Below are 16,945 nucleotides of genomic sequence, written 5' to 3' on the forward strand. Positions count from 1 at the left end.
TCCTGTACAGTTAGCTTTGTTATAGAAGTAACACCAAGAGAAACTTGGTTATAAACTTGAAAGCATGTTTGGGTAGAATTCCCAATATTGAGAATCTGCCAAAACCATTAATTAATTATTAGACAACCATTTTAAAATAAATTATACAGAGAAGGAAATGAGCCTTTGTGTCTACAGTAGACTTACTGATCGACAGAACATATACAATAGATCTTGCAGTGTGAAGTATGAAGTTAGAGCAATAAAGTGTTGTGTGCTGTGACATAACACCATGCTAAATACTTAATGTGTTCTGGTAATTCTCCCCTTTCACATCCCTGATATCTATTAAAATGCTGCTGGTTTACTGTCCTAGTGACCTCTGTTTCAAAACGTCTGGCAGTCTGAGGGCTTTTCATAAATCATAACTAGACCAGTGAGTGACTGAAACAATTTCATGAAGATAATGTTTGTTTCAAAACAATTTAATTCAAGATTAAAAAAAAATCCATCATGTTTTATCTTCCTAGAGCTGTGGTTGTGGCGCCTTTTAGGGGAATGTAAGTTGAAAAATGTTTTTATGTAAGTAGATTAGCCATAAGGACTGATACCGGATGATTAATTGTTTTATGATTAGAATAAGAAAAAGCTAAATTTTGTAAGAAGGAGGTGCTGCACAATTGTAAGGTCTTACCTCTTGGCTACCTTTACTGAAAATATGAAATGGATTTCTTGGGGATCCTGAGGCAACTTTTGCAGTCCCCTCCTTCAGCTGGTCCTGCTGTTCATGTGGTCTGGATTTGCTGCCGTTTGCAGGATTGCAGGGAGTTGCCACGTGCCTGGTTCTCCGCGCTTCTCTTTTGCAGGCATTTGTTTTATGGTCCTGGCACATACAAAGCTTTGCAATGAAATACCCAAGCTGCAAGTGGCCATTGCTAACTACTGCAAATGAATGTTAATTTTACATGTCAAAACCAGCATTTCTGGTCTGAGGTTACTCTGTTACCAAATCTCAGAAACTTGCTGCGATTGCCAGAGGTCATGGTTCTGCCCAAAAGAACCAGGCTCTTCGTTTATAATAAACAGCTGGTAAAAAGCCTAAAAATACACGTTAATCTTGCTCCCTGTTGTAGTAACACAGGGAGGGACACTGTTGTACGACTGGGAGGAGAGGTGGGGGCAGCCAAGTCGGGGAAAAATATCAATGGCTTTGCTATTTGAATGAAGAAGTAAATCTTGCTCCTGGCTGCCAAGTACATCACTCCATATGCTCTGTCCTTAAAGCTTAAAACTGTGTAAGTGTTACAGATTGAACAAACTTAATGGACAGCACATCTTTTCATCTATATGGCTTGATTTTTCTCTCAAATGCTGTTGGATCATTTGTCTCCTGTTGTTTTCTTGCTCAAGGTCTGTGGTCCGCTATAACGTGTGGCATAATGAGGATGTAGCATTGTGGAGGGAAGCGCTTTAAGAAGGGAAAGGAAGCACAGCAGTCGTGTACAAAAACTCTGTAACATTGTCCTTCAAGAGTCTCTGAAGTGGATGAGAAGTCAAAATAGAGATTTTGTGTGTGCTACTGGAAGAGCACGTGCTCCACTTCAAAATTTGTCTTCAAAATTAAGCACCGAGTTCAAGGAGAAAACTCATAAGTTGTGTAACCATCCAGCCTGGTTAGACAGGAGTTTTGCAGCATTGTTTTGCAGTGGATATGGGGCCAAACAAGGAATTTTTGTTGACTTTTTCATGACTTGTCCCTTTCTTAAAACAAGGCAGTGTACGATCATCAAATACATGATTCAGTCTGGAGGTGGATAGGGCTGTGGAAAATGCTGCAGACACTTGAATCTCGGCTATGGGGACAAATTTTGGTTCACAGGGCTTCTCATAAGTTCAGATTGGCAATTCTGCAGTTGGTGCTTTTGCTGAAGCTTCACATGTGCAGTTTCTTGGGTCACCATGATACTGGGAGCTCACTGGCCGTGTGGTGGTTCTGCTGCTTGTTTGCGTGGCACGATTCAAGTCAGGCTTGCCATCTGCAAAGAGGCATTGCAGCCTCCAGCTTTGCAGAAGCCAGAAGTTACCTTTAAGGTAACAAAACGTTCAACTACCAATGCAAGTTTTAAAAGTTTTTGTTAGCCTTTTTAACATTAGTCTTGTCATAAATCTGAATTGCAGGCTGGCCCAACAAGAAGCGATGTGTCTATTTTCTTTGACAAAGGCATGGTTTGCTATTTGCTTTTCTTCTGAAGTGTTTTGGATCACCTGAAGTTCTTCTTGCTGGCTTTTAGAGATAAGATGCTGATAGGCAGCACATTCTTTTAGATAAACGGAGGCAAACAAATGGCTCTGGCCTTACAAATAAAGAATTGGATGTTTGCTTCTTCCTCAGTTGGTTTTAAAGTGGATCATTTGAAGCATCTTGCCACAGTTATCTCAAATGAGGCATGTGATTTGCCTGCCGCTCAGCTATACCCCTCTTACTCTGCTCTAGATGGTTCTGCATGTGGTTGGCTGCGTAACGTCTCCATTTGGCTCACTGCCTGGCTCTTCGCATTGTAAAATAATGTCCCCTACCTATGACGTTTCCTCTTCCCCAAAACTGTGACAATACAAGCATATATATTCAATAACATGATGCCAATGAAATGTGGTTCAGGTGTTGAATGCTAATTTTTCCCTGGTTTTTTTTCCAAAGGGAGCAGTAATAATAGAAGTCTGTGGAAGGAATAAGACAGGGAAATAAAATTCATTTTTGGTGGTGGTATAGAAAGCATAGAAAACTGAAATCTGCTTGGGTTGCAGAGAATCATAGAATTGTTTAGGTTGGAAAAACCCTTTGAAATCAAGTCCAACCATTAACCTACCGCTGCCAAGTCCACCACCGAGCCAGGTCTGTAAGCACCACATCTATGTGACTTTAAATACTTCCAGGGATGGTGACTCCACCACTTCCCTGGGTTGTGGTACATTTCAGTTGAGCCTTTAGTTGCATTGTTGCCAGTCACGGGATGCACAGCTTGGCTTAAATCTGCCCCGATCAGCAGATCTTTCACACAGACCTAGCGCAGAGCTAAGCCTGCTGTTAAAGCGAATTCAGGAAGAAGCACATGCAGACTGATTTCCATGCAGTGTTACAGCTTACTCCTACACTTTCTAGTTCAACTGCAGGTTCCAGGTGATAGCAGCAGGGCTAAGACTTCTTTACAGTCTACTTAAGAAAGTGCAAGTATCATCCATCAAGTTACTCACTTGCTTTTGATGAGCCAGAGCAAAGAGGGAATCCGACAGACGTGTAACTTGAGGCACTCTGCTGGGGCAGGGTGCCCCAGCTCCGCCTGTGCTCGAGCCAAGCCCAGTACTGCTTTGGGAATTGGCCCTTGATGATACTGTAACTTATGAATCTTAAGGCTCAGGCACAGCTGTGGTGAGAATCTCTTGCACTGCCTGCACAAAAGTCCTTGAATCTTCCCGTGCTTTTGAGTAGAGTTTGTATTTATACTGTTTGGGCAGTGTGCCAAGCTGCTATGAAGTGTATGTATGCATGACTTCTCCCATATTTGAATCAAGATCAAGTTAATGGTTTAGTTGATCTTTCTCTTAAGTAGGTGCTCATCTGACTAATTTATTTTAAACCAAAGCACTAGAGTCTGTATAGAAGCAGTTTCGCTTAAGGTCAGTGACCACATGCTTGTGTTAGAGGTCCCGTTTCACCTTGCTTCCAGGCTTTCGGTGCAGCATTTCTGTCTTCTTAATGCTCTGCACTTTCTGCCTGAAACTATTCTGTATCGTGCATATTTAAATATCTTGGGTACATGCATATTAGCAGTACATTTCATATTGGCGGTTCTGTATCGGGCAGTCCATGCCAGGCTAGAATTGCTTCTCTGCTGCATAGCTGAGTGTGAGTAACATGTCAAACGGATGATCTTCAGGATAGTAAGACTTCAAATTTAGCTGAGTGGTTTATATATCAAAAAGTGAAGTACTCTGACAAATATGCTACTGAAACGGGATCAAATTAGGTGAAGTAGCAAATCCAATTAATTTTTTTATTGGAGCACTCCAGTGTCTCTTGTGAGACATTCATTCTTCTATGCCATGACAAACTGTCACACTTGTGCTTTCTGTATGGGTTCCTGGCTTAACTAGATTCCATTAATTGTCAGGATAAGAAACACTGAAGCCTGTATTTTTGCAAAGATCCTTTCATGTGTCCTTGGAGGTGGTGCTCATTTCATGGATAAATTATATTTGTCTTCCTATAACCCTGTTGCTGTGCAGCGTGTTCACTCTCTTTAATACTTGTAATGAAGACAGTGAAATTAGCATTGAACTTGATCCAGTTGCTTTTTTCTTTTGACATCTTCAGTAACCACTTCTGCAGCGTGTGAGAAATTGGAGAGAGACAGGAATGAACTGCAAGCTGCTTATGAAGGATTTTTGCACAAGTTAAACCAGCAACATCACAATGATTTAGCCGAGCTGGAGGAGAGACTTAAACAGTTTTACACGGCAGAATGTGAGAAACTTCAAAGTATCTGCATCGAAGAAGCAGAAAAGTACAAAGCGCAACTCCAGGAGCAGGTTTGTGACATTTGAAGTAGAAAAGTTCTCTAGCAATCGCTTTCGGCTGCAAATAAGACTTCAGATAATACTGGGGGTTTTGATTAATAGTGGGGTTATTTTATCGAATGTGAAACCCCACTTTGTTGCAACTATAAAAATATTACTACACTAAGCTGTCCAGATTTTAAGCTTGTGTTTAAACATGGGGGAGATTCCTTGTGTTCTGCAAGCTTCAGTGACCCCTGGAGCTCCACTGGGTTATCTGAGGCAGCTTAAGCTGTAAGATTTATAAAGACATACCTGGCCTGTGACCTTGCTTTGCAACAGCTCCGTGTGTGCGACAGATGCATACATCATCCTGCTGGTAATGGTAAACTGTAAGGCATCGTTCTCATTTATCGGGTGTTGTATGTGGCTTAGCTGCTTCTGTGACCATCCGTTAAGTGCTGCCTGGACTATTTAAAACATGCTCAACATGCTCCGTAAAGCCATTAGAACAATACTTCAAACAAGGGTTAAGTTGACAGGTGGGGGTGGGAAGGAATCATGTTGTCTTCTTGCAGGTGGACAATTTAAATATCACACACGAAAACTTTAAGCTGGAACTTGAAAACAGCCACTCGGAAAAAGTAGAAGAGCTGAAAAAGGAGTACGAGTCCTCTTTTTCAGGCAAGTATTTTGTATGCAAGTACATACGCTGTAGCGTACTGCTAGTCACAAAGAAAAACGTTCAGACTTTTTCATCAATATGTCCATTTCATTGTTCTTGGCAGTCAGCTCTTTTTAAAAACGTTGGCTGAATTCCTTCTTTTGGAACTGAGCAAGTCTCATTTTAAGTACTGGAATAACCATCGTCCCGTTTTAGTTGAGTGAAACTTTTAAAACCGTTCAAGAGTGGAGATCACTTTTTCTTTCAGTAAAAGATGTCTGAATCGCAGTCTGTCCTCAGAATCGCAGGTTAATGGGTAATTGCTCTCACTCTCCTGTTTCTATAAGGAGCACCTCAAAGCTGAAACTGAGGATAAGTAGGGTTGTGTGCTTTCCAGACTGACACGGCAATGCTGAGAAATATTGCATGCTCTTTACAATGTACTGGGGCAAAGGTGTTTTTTTAGGGAGGGGCTGGTGAGTGTGCTCAGTTTTAAATGGCACTGCATTTAATTGATTTAAGTGATGATGGCTTCCATCCTCCCTCCAGCATCACTTGATAGCCAAGTTTCCAGTGATACTTTTGTCATTAGAACGGGTGACGCTTCCAGCTGCAATCAAAAAGCAAACTCCTCTTTGTGACATCTCCAAAGTAGGAAAGGAAGTGTTTTTCTAGAAGGTTTTAGAAAGCAAAATTTCAATTTTTGCTGTGTCTCCCATCAGAAACTCAGCTTTCCTCAGATGTGGCTCTTGCGCTCAATTCATCCATTTGTTGCACATAGATGCATGCTTTCAAAATTGACACGCTGTCAGCTAATGAAATGGATGTGCGAGGGGTCAATCAACAAATCTTGAAGCAGCAATAAATCTGGTACTGTGTACGTGCTTTGGATCAACTGATGATAAATGTTCTTTCCGTGTTTTCATTGACTCTGCATCTGTGCATATCTGTATTGGCTGGCTTTTTGTGCTGCTGCCTTTCAAAAATAATTGTCGTTGTCTTACGCATTGTTAAAAATCTGCAAAAACCATTTGTTGCAGAGCTCAAGAGCACCCACGAATCTGAAAGGAAGTTGCTTGAGGACTCCTTTAAAGAGAAGCAAGAATTGCTAGAGGTTTGTTAAGGGCGGGGTCATTGCAAAAGTCTAGAACTTAAAAGGCAGTTTGGAGATGTGCACTGAATTCTTGGCCTAACTATACCGTATCTTTCCATTTCAGAAAAGAATTGATGAATTAAAATGTGAAAACGACTCTCTGAGTGAGAAGTTGAAAGTAGAAGAGCAAAAACAAATAGCCAAAGAAAAAGCCAATGTTGTAAGTCTTGATCTTCAAAAGTAATGCACATGAGCAGATCTTGTAAGCCTGGGTCTATTTTATTGCATAATACGAAAGGTTTGAAACCAAGCCTGGTGGGGCTCCCATACTTTGACTAGTATTTTATGAAAATGGATCGCCTGCCAGAAGTTTCTCCTCAAGCACTACAATGTTCTGTATTAAGGTTAACAATATAAATCTATAAAGCTGCTGAATATCTAAGTCAGTGGTGTAAGTTACAGCCTAGCTTAAATTGAAGACCAACAGGTACGCAAAATTTGTACCACAGCTTTCTGCCAGACAGTCGCTAAATGATCTAATGGCGCTACGATCAGTGTGGGCTTAATCGCTACCGCAAAACTCGCTTCTTGTAATTGAGTCTCTAAAGCATTTAGTCAAACGTTGAGTCATACTTGTTGCTGACTTATCCTTCAGATAAACTTTTATTTTGTCCTGCCTTTCCTCCCAAGGCTGCTGTTATCTGTGATGCTCCTGGGTTAGAAATGTGCTCTGAGAGAGGTTTTTCATGCACTGGGAGGGTTAGACATAAACATGCTTATCTTACTGGTTACCTGGAAATAACTGGAACGCCACTAGTACTCCTTACCCACAGAGAAATTCCACGCTTAAAAACTCATTTGGGATGCTTTTAGTAGGAGTTGCCCTAGTTTTCACTGGAATTAAATTTATTTTTTCTCTCTTACTGCTGATTCTAGTGGCAGGACAGAGCTGCCGCAAGAAGAATCTGTGACCACATTGCGTTGCTGTGGTTGGGAGAGATGATGATACCAAAGAGAGCATGTTGTACGCTGCACTTGGGAGTTTGAACTGTACCCCATAGGCATGCTCGGATGTTGTTTAATTTAAAGGAGGCGTAGCCACGTGCCTTTTACACAGTTGCAAATGTACTTTGCGTTCTGGCAGCATGAGATGTGCGATAAACCTGAGGCTTCTCGGCGGGAGAATGCTGATTTGACCCAGTATATTCTTCTTTACTAAACACAAATTCTCCACTCTCAGAATTCCCATTGGCCCTTTGAAGGCAGAGGTGTATTTCGAAGTCTCCAGTATTATTTAGACAGTGTCACTTGATATTCCCAGCTTTTTTGCTTAAATCTCACCTAGGCCTTTCGGTCTTTTTATCTGGCTCTGTGTTCTACTGAGTAGCTAATGTGGTGGCTCAGATTTAACTTCAAAATGACATTTTACGACCACTGGGGTAGAGGAGGGAAAAAACCCCAAGGAAATCTTGAACACGCTGCGAGCTGTATTTAAACTTCTCAGGATTGCTTTTCTCACTAGCTCCTAGATTCTGTGTAAAGCCATAAAAGCGAGGAATGAAGTTCAAGTTGTCTGCCGCCTCCTCTGAGGCAGCGCAGCACGCCCCACCCTCACACGGACGTCTGTTCAAAAGTAGAAATTGAATAAGAATCACTAATGCTTCAAACCAGGCAGGAGAATGAAATGTGTAGGTGGTGAGGCCCTTGTGACCTGCGAAACGCACTGGCTCTGTCCTCGTGGGCCTCCGCCTCCCAGAACTGCAGGCATTGCCTGCAGAGAGTCGTAGGGTTCTGATGCAGCAGTGAAGCTGTTACCCAATGGGTAAACCAGTATTCTTACCCAAATATGCTAAAATTAGTTTTGTTCGTTAAAGATAAACTTAGTTACACAACACACTCAATCATTGATTCATTTCTGTTTGCGTTCCACTCGGACTACCTGGAAACAGACTGAGACTTGCTTTATTTCTTATTCTTTTTGCGTGTGACTTTGCCTTTGAAATTAGGGAACATGTTTTACTCTGCAGTGTTTGAATGGTTCCCCACTCTGGAAGAGAGGACCTTGAGGAAACCAGATCTGGCCTTGCCCCATCCCCCTCCTGATCTCCCCTCCACCTCCTGGAAAACAGAAAAAGGAAAAATAAAAAAGCCCTAACTTGCTGTATTGCAGATAAGTCAGGGGTGTTACAGCAGCGCAAGGTGTTGATGTGCAATTGCATTGCTAGGCTTTAAGGAGAACATAAAAAAGAAAATTTTCAATTTCTGCTTACGAACCAGCTACCTTCAGACTCAAAACGGGAAGTCAGCTACAGGAGCAGATAGCTACTGAAAATCAGCTACTACTGAAGCGGCTAGCTTTCAGTGTCTGGTGCTTTTTTAATTACTCCAGCACCTGAAAACTCTTCCAGTGTTTAATTACCTCTTGGGATGGGTTATGAGTAATATGAAATAAATTTTGGAACTCCTAGCCTTAAAGGGAGCCTCTGGGCACTCCTGCAAAGTAAGTTTCGCTGTGACAGCTTTAGTGCCTTCCTTTGACTCACAAGGGTTTTCCTCACTTGTACATAAAGCTTCGAAGGAAAACTGCAGCTGCCCACTGACAAACAAAATTAGAGAAGGTGATAGCAGATCATCTTGTTCAAAACTGTCTGGCTTGAATTTCATTTAGAAAAAGTAACTGCTGTCACAGTATTTATTTTCTTGCTCTTTCTGAATAACAGAGAAATGCCTAAACTGTTCCTGAAATTCAGGGTACTAAGCAAACTCTGTGGAAATCTTTCAGAAAAACCCGCAGATTATGTATCTGGAACAGGAGCTGGAAAGTTTGAAAGCAGTGCTGGAGATCAAGAATGAGAAACTCCATCAGCAGGATGTAAAGCTAATGAAGATGGAAAAACTGGTGAGTTTTCCTTGGGGTCTGGCAGGTTTGGACCACGGCTCTGAGTGATGTTCTGATAATGAACTCGGCTAGTCAGACTTGTGTGCGAGGATTAATATTTTTTTTGTTTAAAAGGAAACATGAAATTATGAAGGGACGTGCTCACCTTGCAGTTACAGCTATATCTGCATTGGGCTGTATGTAAAGAGAGGGAAGGAATCACCAGATACTGCAAATGACCTTTTAACCTCTTAAGACAACGACTGGTTTGCATAAACTATTCCAAAGTTAGTACAAGGTTATCTGCGAGCCTCTTACACATTTCCTTTTCTCTTCCCTTGCTTCTACCCCCACCACCTGAATTAAAAAATCCTTACCCTGGTACCTTTGCTTGAGTTTTACGGAAGATGGGTTGCATTGTCAGGAAAACACTAACATGGAAATGTTGAAGTGTGAAATGGAATAAATGTTTTCATCTAGAGTTGACTAGCTTAGATCAAACAGTTTAGCTATTGCCTTTAAGTCACTGGTTACATGTGTGGATTTGCTCCTGATCTGTGCGTAATTCCACCTGAAAAGGCAATTTTGGGGGCAGAACTTGTAAGTACTCAGCATGCTCTTACTTGTGGCAGGACAGGGTCCTTATCCTGGGTGAGGCCTTTGAACACTATTGTAATGCTTCCTTAAGCAAGAGTTTAATGAGGAAGTATAGAAAGAGGTTTGGGTACAAAGGAATAAGGTCATGTCAGTTGTTCAGTACCGCACAGCATCATGTGTTTCCCTGGTCTACAGTTACTAGGAAATTACTAGTAAACCTTCATCTTTTCTGATAGATGTTGGCCCTTGGACCATTCAACCATTTAAGCACTGTTTTTCCTTAACTTATGGTAACATCCTGCAACCATGGAGTGGAATGAGGAGAGCAACAGGGAGAGCTGTTTACACAGGGAAGCTCTTGAATTTGTCACATTAGCATGTTTTTTTCTCGACAGCCTTCTGTCTGCCACAGACAGAACTGCTGTCCGTCACCGGCAGAAGTTACTAGAACGTACTGGTTAACTAGTAGGTCCTTATCCAGTCCTCCTTTGTTGGCATCTAATCAGCACAAGTGGCAAAATGCCGGTGTTATACAAGGATAAGGTAAGTAGGATCTATTTGACTAGTACAGAGCATTTAAGCCATGATAGCAGGTCAGTCTCACGTTACTCTAGGTTTTTGCACTTTACCATAAGTAAACCATCTGCAAGCTCCAGATTACGAATGTCTGTGATAGTCCAGTCACTATCTTGATGGGTGCATATATGGGCTTTATTCTAAACTGTGACCTCTTTTTTTTTTTTCTAAGCTGGAAAACAACACAATCTTAATGGATAAATTAAAGAAGGTTCAGCAAGAAAACGAAGACTTAAAAGCTCGGATGGACAAACACATGGAGCTTTCAAGGTGAAAAATATCTGTGGACTTCTAGATGTTCTTATGAACCAGGGAAAGGTGTTCTCATGGCAAGAAAGAAAATTCTGTGTAACTATTAGTGACTGGGGTTTTGCAGTACTCTGTAAAAGAGCATGCTCCTTTCTTCCCCACTTGTATGGCTACGAATGTTCATTCCTATGTAGAAGAACAAGCAAGGACACATTGTAAGGGGGTAACAGTTCAGTAAGTTCTTCAGTGTTCCAAAACAGTATTTCAGGGAAGAAAAAGCAGCTCAGAAATACTATCTTATTATAGATTGGCTCTTTAAGTATTACTGGCTTGTGAACTAAACCTGGTTTTACTTTTAACTGCTTCAGTTGAGTGATTTGTCCCCAGTTTAGATCAGTTAAAAGCAGTGTGTTTTATTTAGCAATAACAGAGCATTTAATATGAATAAAATGGGTCTGAGGTTCTCCTAACTTCAGCTATTGTTTAAATGGATGGGCAGACTCTTCTAGTTTGAAGGAAACTAAAGAAATTCAGCTTCTGCGTAGAGCTGAGCCTGCAACAAGACCCAAAGGCTCCAAAAACACCTGTCATTGTAAGTAGGGCAAGACTGACTTTTCAGATGCTTTTCCTGGTCCTTAGGAGAAAGTCCCAATTGAAGAAAGAAACATTCCTGCTTTCTGCAAGCTACCAGTTTAAATCCAGCAAGGATGAGAACATGCTAAATCCTCATTTTAAGGAACTGATTTAGTCATAAGCCAAGCAGGGGTTTCTGCAATTTCAAACCTTTCTTTAACAATGAAGTTCAAAGCTGTAGCCTCACAACTTGGGTTACGTGTTCTGATGTAACTCTTGCATTTGCAGGCAACTTTCTACGGAGCAAGCTGTTTTACAGGAGTCGCTAGAGAAAGAATCAAAAGTAAACAAACGCTTGTCAATGGAAAATGAAGAACTTCTGTGGAAGTTGCACAATGGCGACCTATGCAGCCCAAGAAAACTGTCTCCCAGTTCTCCATCCGTGCCTCTTCAGTCCCCACGGAATTCTGGTAACTTCTCTAGTCCGACAGTATCACCGAGATGACATCTCTCGAGAGAAACAGGGGATTGCATTTCACTTGTGATCTGCAGAACCGATCCTATCGTTAATTACAGAAGCAAGAGCTATATTAGCTGACTATGGCGACTAAACATAACTGGAAACTGGTGCAAAAATGGCGATAAGAGACTGAGAATACGGGAGTAAGACACTCGTGTTGCTCCTCCCAAAAAGACTTGTTTATGACCTCTGCGGACATTGTTGCACAAAGCACTTACAGAGCAAGGAAAGACTTGTTCGTTGCCTTTTCACCTATCTATAAGAAAAAGCTCAGGGGCTTAGAGATAAAGATCACAACCTTTATAACATGTTCCTTATCATAGACACTTTTTTAAGGCTGTGTGTATGCGTGTGTGCGTGTGCTGTGGATGGAATGGATGTAACACACTGTGCGTGTGTCTAATGCTGCCTTCTTTGCGGTGTATGTAATAAAGGATAAAAGCTGAAGACTATACATTGACATGTACTTCCTTAATCATGTTGTCAGTGTGCATGCTTTTAGCAAAGAGTACCCTCCCCTGGGAATGAGGAGAAGCTGCCGCCAGTACGGTAGGTTAGTTTCCTTCATATTTCTGGCTTCAGATCGGTAAAAAATGGCATGAGAAGCTTTGTCACCGGACTCATTAGTGTCTTGGCTGACCCGAATATGCCACTTCGAATTTATTTTAAAAACAAACTGAATTGCAGCTATATTTTGCATGGCTTCTTGGTGTAATAGCCACGCACAAATCTGGCATTTATGCAGATATGTTTTTTGTAGGATACAGTGGATTTGGGCATTGAAGTCAACAGGGTCAGTCAGAACCACGGTAGCCCTTAACGTCAGAAGTTGTTAGTTGAGTTGCAGGTTCAGAAACCTCAACCTATCATCTTGCCTGCTGAAAAGGAATCACTTATTTCCCCAAAACAGCATGTCCATCGCTGAGGCTGCCTGCTGAGGATAAACTAAATGTAGATTTGAAAGCCAAAGAAAAATGCAATAATTGTCATTAGGTGCATTTTTAACTCGGTTCTCAAGAAGAATCTTAAGAAATTTGTGAATTCCAATGCATATGGTGACACACTTTGCCTTTTTAAGCGTTAGCGTTTTCATTAACATTCTTCAGGGCTGGCTAAATTCACCTCAGGAAGAGCGGGAAGGCAGTAGCTGCATATTTATCTTGCTCACTCTGCCATACCTTCCCTCTTAGACTGCAGCATAGCAGTGTTTTGCCAGTTCATTTGGCAAAAGATCCTGTACAAGAGATTCTGTGGAGTGCAGGAAAAAAAAAATTGTCCTGGCTGCTGGAACTGGGGGCTGAGAGCATCAGCGTTTCCGGAAATGTCATACGCTGAGCTTCAGCTTAACAGGGTAATGGCATAGCCTCGCTACACCCTTGGTCAGACCTGATTAAGATGTCTACCTTGTACCTACTAAACACAGGTTCAGCTTCAAATTAGTATTACAAAATACTCTCTATGCTTACGGTAGCTTGGGCTTCACAGTACCACTGCCAGGGCCATTGTTATACTGCTGTTTAGCTAATGCTGTTAGCTAGCTGTACAGACCACTGTTAGGGTAAATTCTAGCTGCTGAGTTTCCTGTGTTTGTTTTTTCAGTAGCTTGGGGACAGGAATCGGGGTGGAAAGTGTTTAGGAAACTCAACTGGAGAACCACTTCCAACCATTTTACCCAAGACTTGAAAAATCTTGGCTAGTAATGGGGAACACAGACTTGCAAAGACAACTGTTAACAGTGCTCATACAGTAAGCAAGCTTGTAATGTACTTAAACTTGTAATTGACTTTCATCATTAAACTTCCTTAATTTTCCATAATGTACAAATTAAGGGTGCCATTTCTCTGGAACATTGCGCTCTCTTTTAATCCTCCTTAGGGCACTGTACATACCACTTGTTAGTGGTGTCAGGACTTAATGTTTTCTAGGGGTTTCAAATTTAACTATGAAAATCCTCTGTGGGCTAAAACTTGGCTTAAAGTATGTCTTGGAGCATTCTTATTTTCTATGGTCAAAGAGATTTGATCACATGTATTTGAGCTGAACGCTTAAATAATAAATTTTTGTACTGATTGAAGAGTTTTTTTTCTCCTGCTTGTATTAGTGAAATGATCCTTAATCTAAGGAGGAACATTCTTCCAAATACTAAAAACTTAGCACCTGCTCAGCACAGCAGAACAGCAATAGTGAAGCTTCACTGCACAAATTATTTAATGTTCAGCTAAGCCTTAGAACATTTTAACTCTATGCTTGCTACTCTAATGTAGGCAGAAGTTACACAGAGCTTGCTTGTGATTATTAGTGATTCAGTTTGAGTTGGCTTTTAAAAAAGAGAGACTGTAGATAACATTACAGAATTAAGCAATAATAAAATGCTTGAGTACAGCTAACTTTATATAGGGACCTGATGTGCATATGCCTGGTAGGAACATCCTACAGGACTCATCATATTAAAATGCTCACCTTATTCAGGAAATTTTTTTGTGTGAGAAAAGCCACATAGAGTACAGCAGTCTAGCAGGCCATGTCACAAGAACAGCTGTCTAGCCACTGGTAAGAACTTTATCATCTTAATTACAATGTTAGTACCTCAAAACACACAACAACAGATACAAATGAAGATCAGATATAGCATACCCTGGCATGTAATGGAGGAGGAGGAAGCTTTTCTGGGCTACCAGTACAGAAAAGTAAGTATGGTAAAGTAAATAATACAAAGACTGTTAATTTGTCAATAGTTTCCCTCCACAACACAAGATATTCCTCACCTTCAAACTTCTTGCAAGTAGAATCTTTAATGCTCTTACAAAGAAGTGAAGAATCATTGTATATAGAAATTGAACTACAGAAATACCTGTTCAGCGTTTGTCATGTTTGCCCAAAAGGATTAAATCATTCTGTTCATCTGTAAGCACTTTTTCAATATTTTTCTAAGTATTAATACTTCAAGCTTTAACTTAAATACTGTCTGTTAGCAAAGGCTTTGTTTGATCCAGTAACTTTTATGTATTTTTTGGTAATTTGTTTAGCATAAAGTTTCCTTTGGGAAAACTACAAACCTGCTCACCCTGCCAAAGGTCTAATGCTAGTCAAGCAATTAAACAAGTGATTTTTGTCAGATCCTCAACCTTGACTAGTATTTTCAATGCTAATGATAAGTTTCAAAGGAAGTTACAGAGACATTTATATTTGTACCAAATAGTTTGTTGCCATTCAAACTACTCATAACATGGTTCACCTCCTGTCAATACTTTTCTCTCAAGGTGTTTCTATGAGTTGCACTGTATTTGCTGTAAAATTTGAGGTGAATCATTTCCTTATGCTAACCGAAGACTTGAAGTTTCTCATTACAAACAAAGACACTTGCGTGTAAACTGGTATTGTGTAATTTGTAACTTACCACTGATCTTTAAAACTGTAGTTGCCCGACAGGAAATCACTTGGGCCTGAGCTGGAGTTATAAAGGTCATCAGAAAGTTGGAATAATTATTGAACCCTTAAGAAATAAATACTTTCTGTCCCTTGCTGCTGCCTTGCCTTAGCAGAGCAGTGACTGAGCTATGGAAATAGAAATAACAATACTGGCAGGTTTAGGCATGTGCCTTTGGCAAGTCACTGAAATGTCATTTCCCAGGCTTCATTCTCTTATCCTGTGTCACTGCTCATTTATGTGGGAATGTGTAGTTGCATCAATGTGAAAAGAATCAGGCCTGCCCAGGAGGCTTCAGTAAAATAATACATAGTAAAACAATTCTTATTTACAATGACGAGAATTACTTTGATGTTTGCGGTGGTGGGGGAACCCAACCACCAAAACTTCTTCCTTAAAGGCACTACTTCTGTAGTTACAAAGAATCTTGAGAACTGCCATGTGATTGCTACACATAACTACTAAACCTGAAGGAGACTACTCAAGCAATGATGCCACAATGGATTTATATCATCTCTTCTTCTCTTGCCAAACTGTCACCAAGAAAGTGTTGCTGCCACATGAACTGCTGTGCTGTTGAACAAGCCTGAACAGGTGCTGCTATCTCCCACTTGCTACATATTTTAAAGGAAATCAATTGTCAAATTAAAGGCTCAGAAGTACTTGGAAATTTAAGAAGTTGGCACAGCTCCTGTAGTTCAAAGGGAAATACATTGTTCTGATAAATGAAAATGCTAAAAAGGAATTAACACGTTGCACAGCCTCAGCCAGACGGTTGGGGATTGTTAAAGTTACTTAGGACTTCAATCTGACCAGTGTGTTTAGTACAAAGGCTGCTTTTAGGCATTACTATGAAAATGTGTAACACGTGTGTAGTCATTTGGGTAATTGTAACATTCTTGATACCATTTACTAGCAGTGAGGGAGACTATTAACCAGGGACGGCCTCTTACCCCTTCAAAATTAGTCCAATTGCGTGCTATACTCCTTTTTTTTTTTTTTTTTGTAGCTCCCTTGGTTCCAGAGGCCAATCATCTTACAGGCATCTGGGAAGTATTCTTCATGATGCCTATTTCATGAGAGATGCCTAGAACCATTTAAGTCTTTACCATGGATATTTATCATACTGGTTACATTGTTTTAAGTCCCTGTATGCTGAAGAAAAAAGAGACTTTCAGCAAGCTTGTTAAATGTTTTCATTAGCTATTGGCAATAGTCAGGTTAATGACATCATTGAGATGATGTCATTTTTTCCATTAGTACTTACTAGACGTCACTACTCAAAACAGTACTGTACCCATCTGTTCAAAGGTTTGAATTACCTGGAGCAAAGGGCTTGCTTCAAGCCTTCACCAGAAGAAAGCTTTAAGAATCCCAGTCAAATGCAGGCTGAGCCATACTGGTGTGCAAGCAAGGGACCGGTTCCTGGATTGGTTCCTCATAAGCTGTTTTTACATGCCTTGTAAATAAAATAGCTTGTTCTAAGATTTTTTTGTGTGCGTGTGTCATGCAGTTACAGCACTGAGTGGCTTTGTGTTGGAAGTTCTAGCTTCCACAAGCTCTGTCCTTGAGGCTAGGAAGGAAAACTAAATAGTGCCAAAATGTCCAACAACAGTGTTATCAAGTTCTTACCTTTTTCCTGGAGGGTCTCTTTCCTTGTATTGGGAACTAAAGCCAGGGCAAGATAAACATTTGCTTTTTTTATCCAGCTATAGCTCTGTGTGAATGAAACATCTTTCCTTTTCTCCTGAGTAAATTAATACAATTGAGTTGAACTCATTAGTAACCTGAGACCATATTCTGCTGTATAATGTTATTCTAATGTTACATTTGAA

At 40.6% G+C, this 16,945-nt stretch overlaps 1 protein-coding gene across 7 annotated transcripts in view; it reads left to right on the top strand.

The window, feature by feature from the left end:
* The window catches only part of MTUS1 (microtubule associated scaffold protein 1), a 131,619-nt gene extending 117,860 nt beyond the window's left edge, over positions 1–13,759 (top strand). For 6 of the 7 annotated variants that reach the window (XM_075091366.1, XM_075091364.1, XM_075091365.1 and 3 more), the window contains 7 exons: positions 4,352–4,566; positions 5,112–5,217; positions 6,238–6,311; positions 6,415–6,510; positions 9,073–9,189; positions 10,514–10,611; positions 11,452–13,759. In XM_075091366.1, coding sequence (XP_074947467.1) covers positions 4,352–4,566; positions 5,112–5,217; positions 6,238–6,311; positions 6,415–6,510; positions 9,073–9,189; positions 10,514–10,611; positions 11,452–11,668 — 923 coding nt within the window. In that variant the 3' untranslated portion in view covers positions 11,669–13,759. Of the gene's footprint in view, positions 1–4,351; positions 4,567–5,111; positions 5,218–6,237; positions 6,312–6,414; positions 6,511–9,072; positions 9,190–10,160; positions 10,309–10,513; positions 10,612–11,451 lie in introns of those variants that run through there. The other variant, XM_075091367.1, reaches the window with a different exon arrangement.
* The last annotated feature ends 3,186 nt before the right edge of the window (positions 13,760–16,945 follow it).

This window comes from Phalacrocorax aristotelis, chromosome 4 (assembly GCF_949628215.1).
Source record: "Phalacrocorax aristotelis chromosome 4, bGulAri2.1, whole genome shotgun sequence".
Taxonomy (NCBI): Eukaryota; Metazoa; Chordata; class Aves; order Suliformes; family Phalacrocoracidae; genus Phalacrocorax; species Phalacrocorax aristotelis.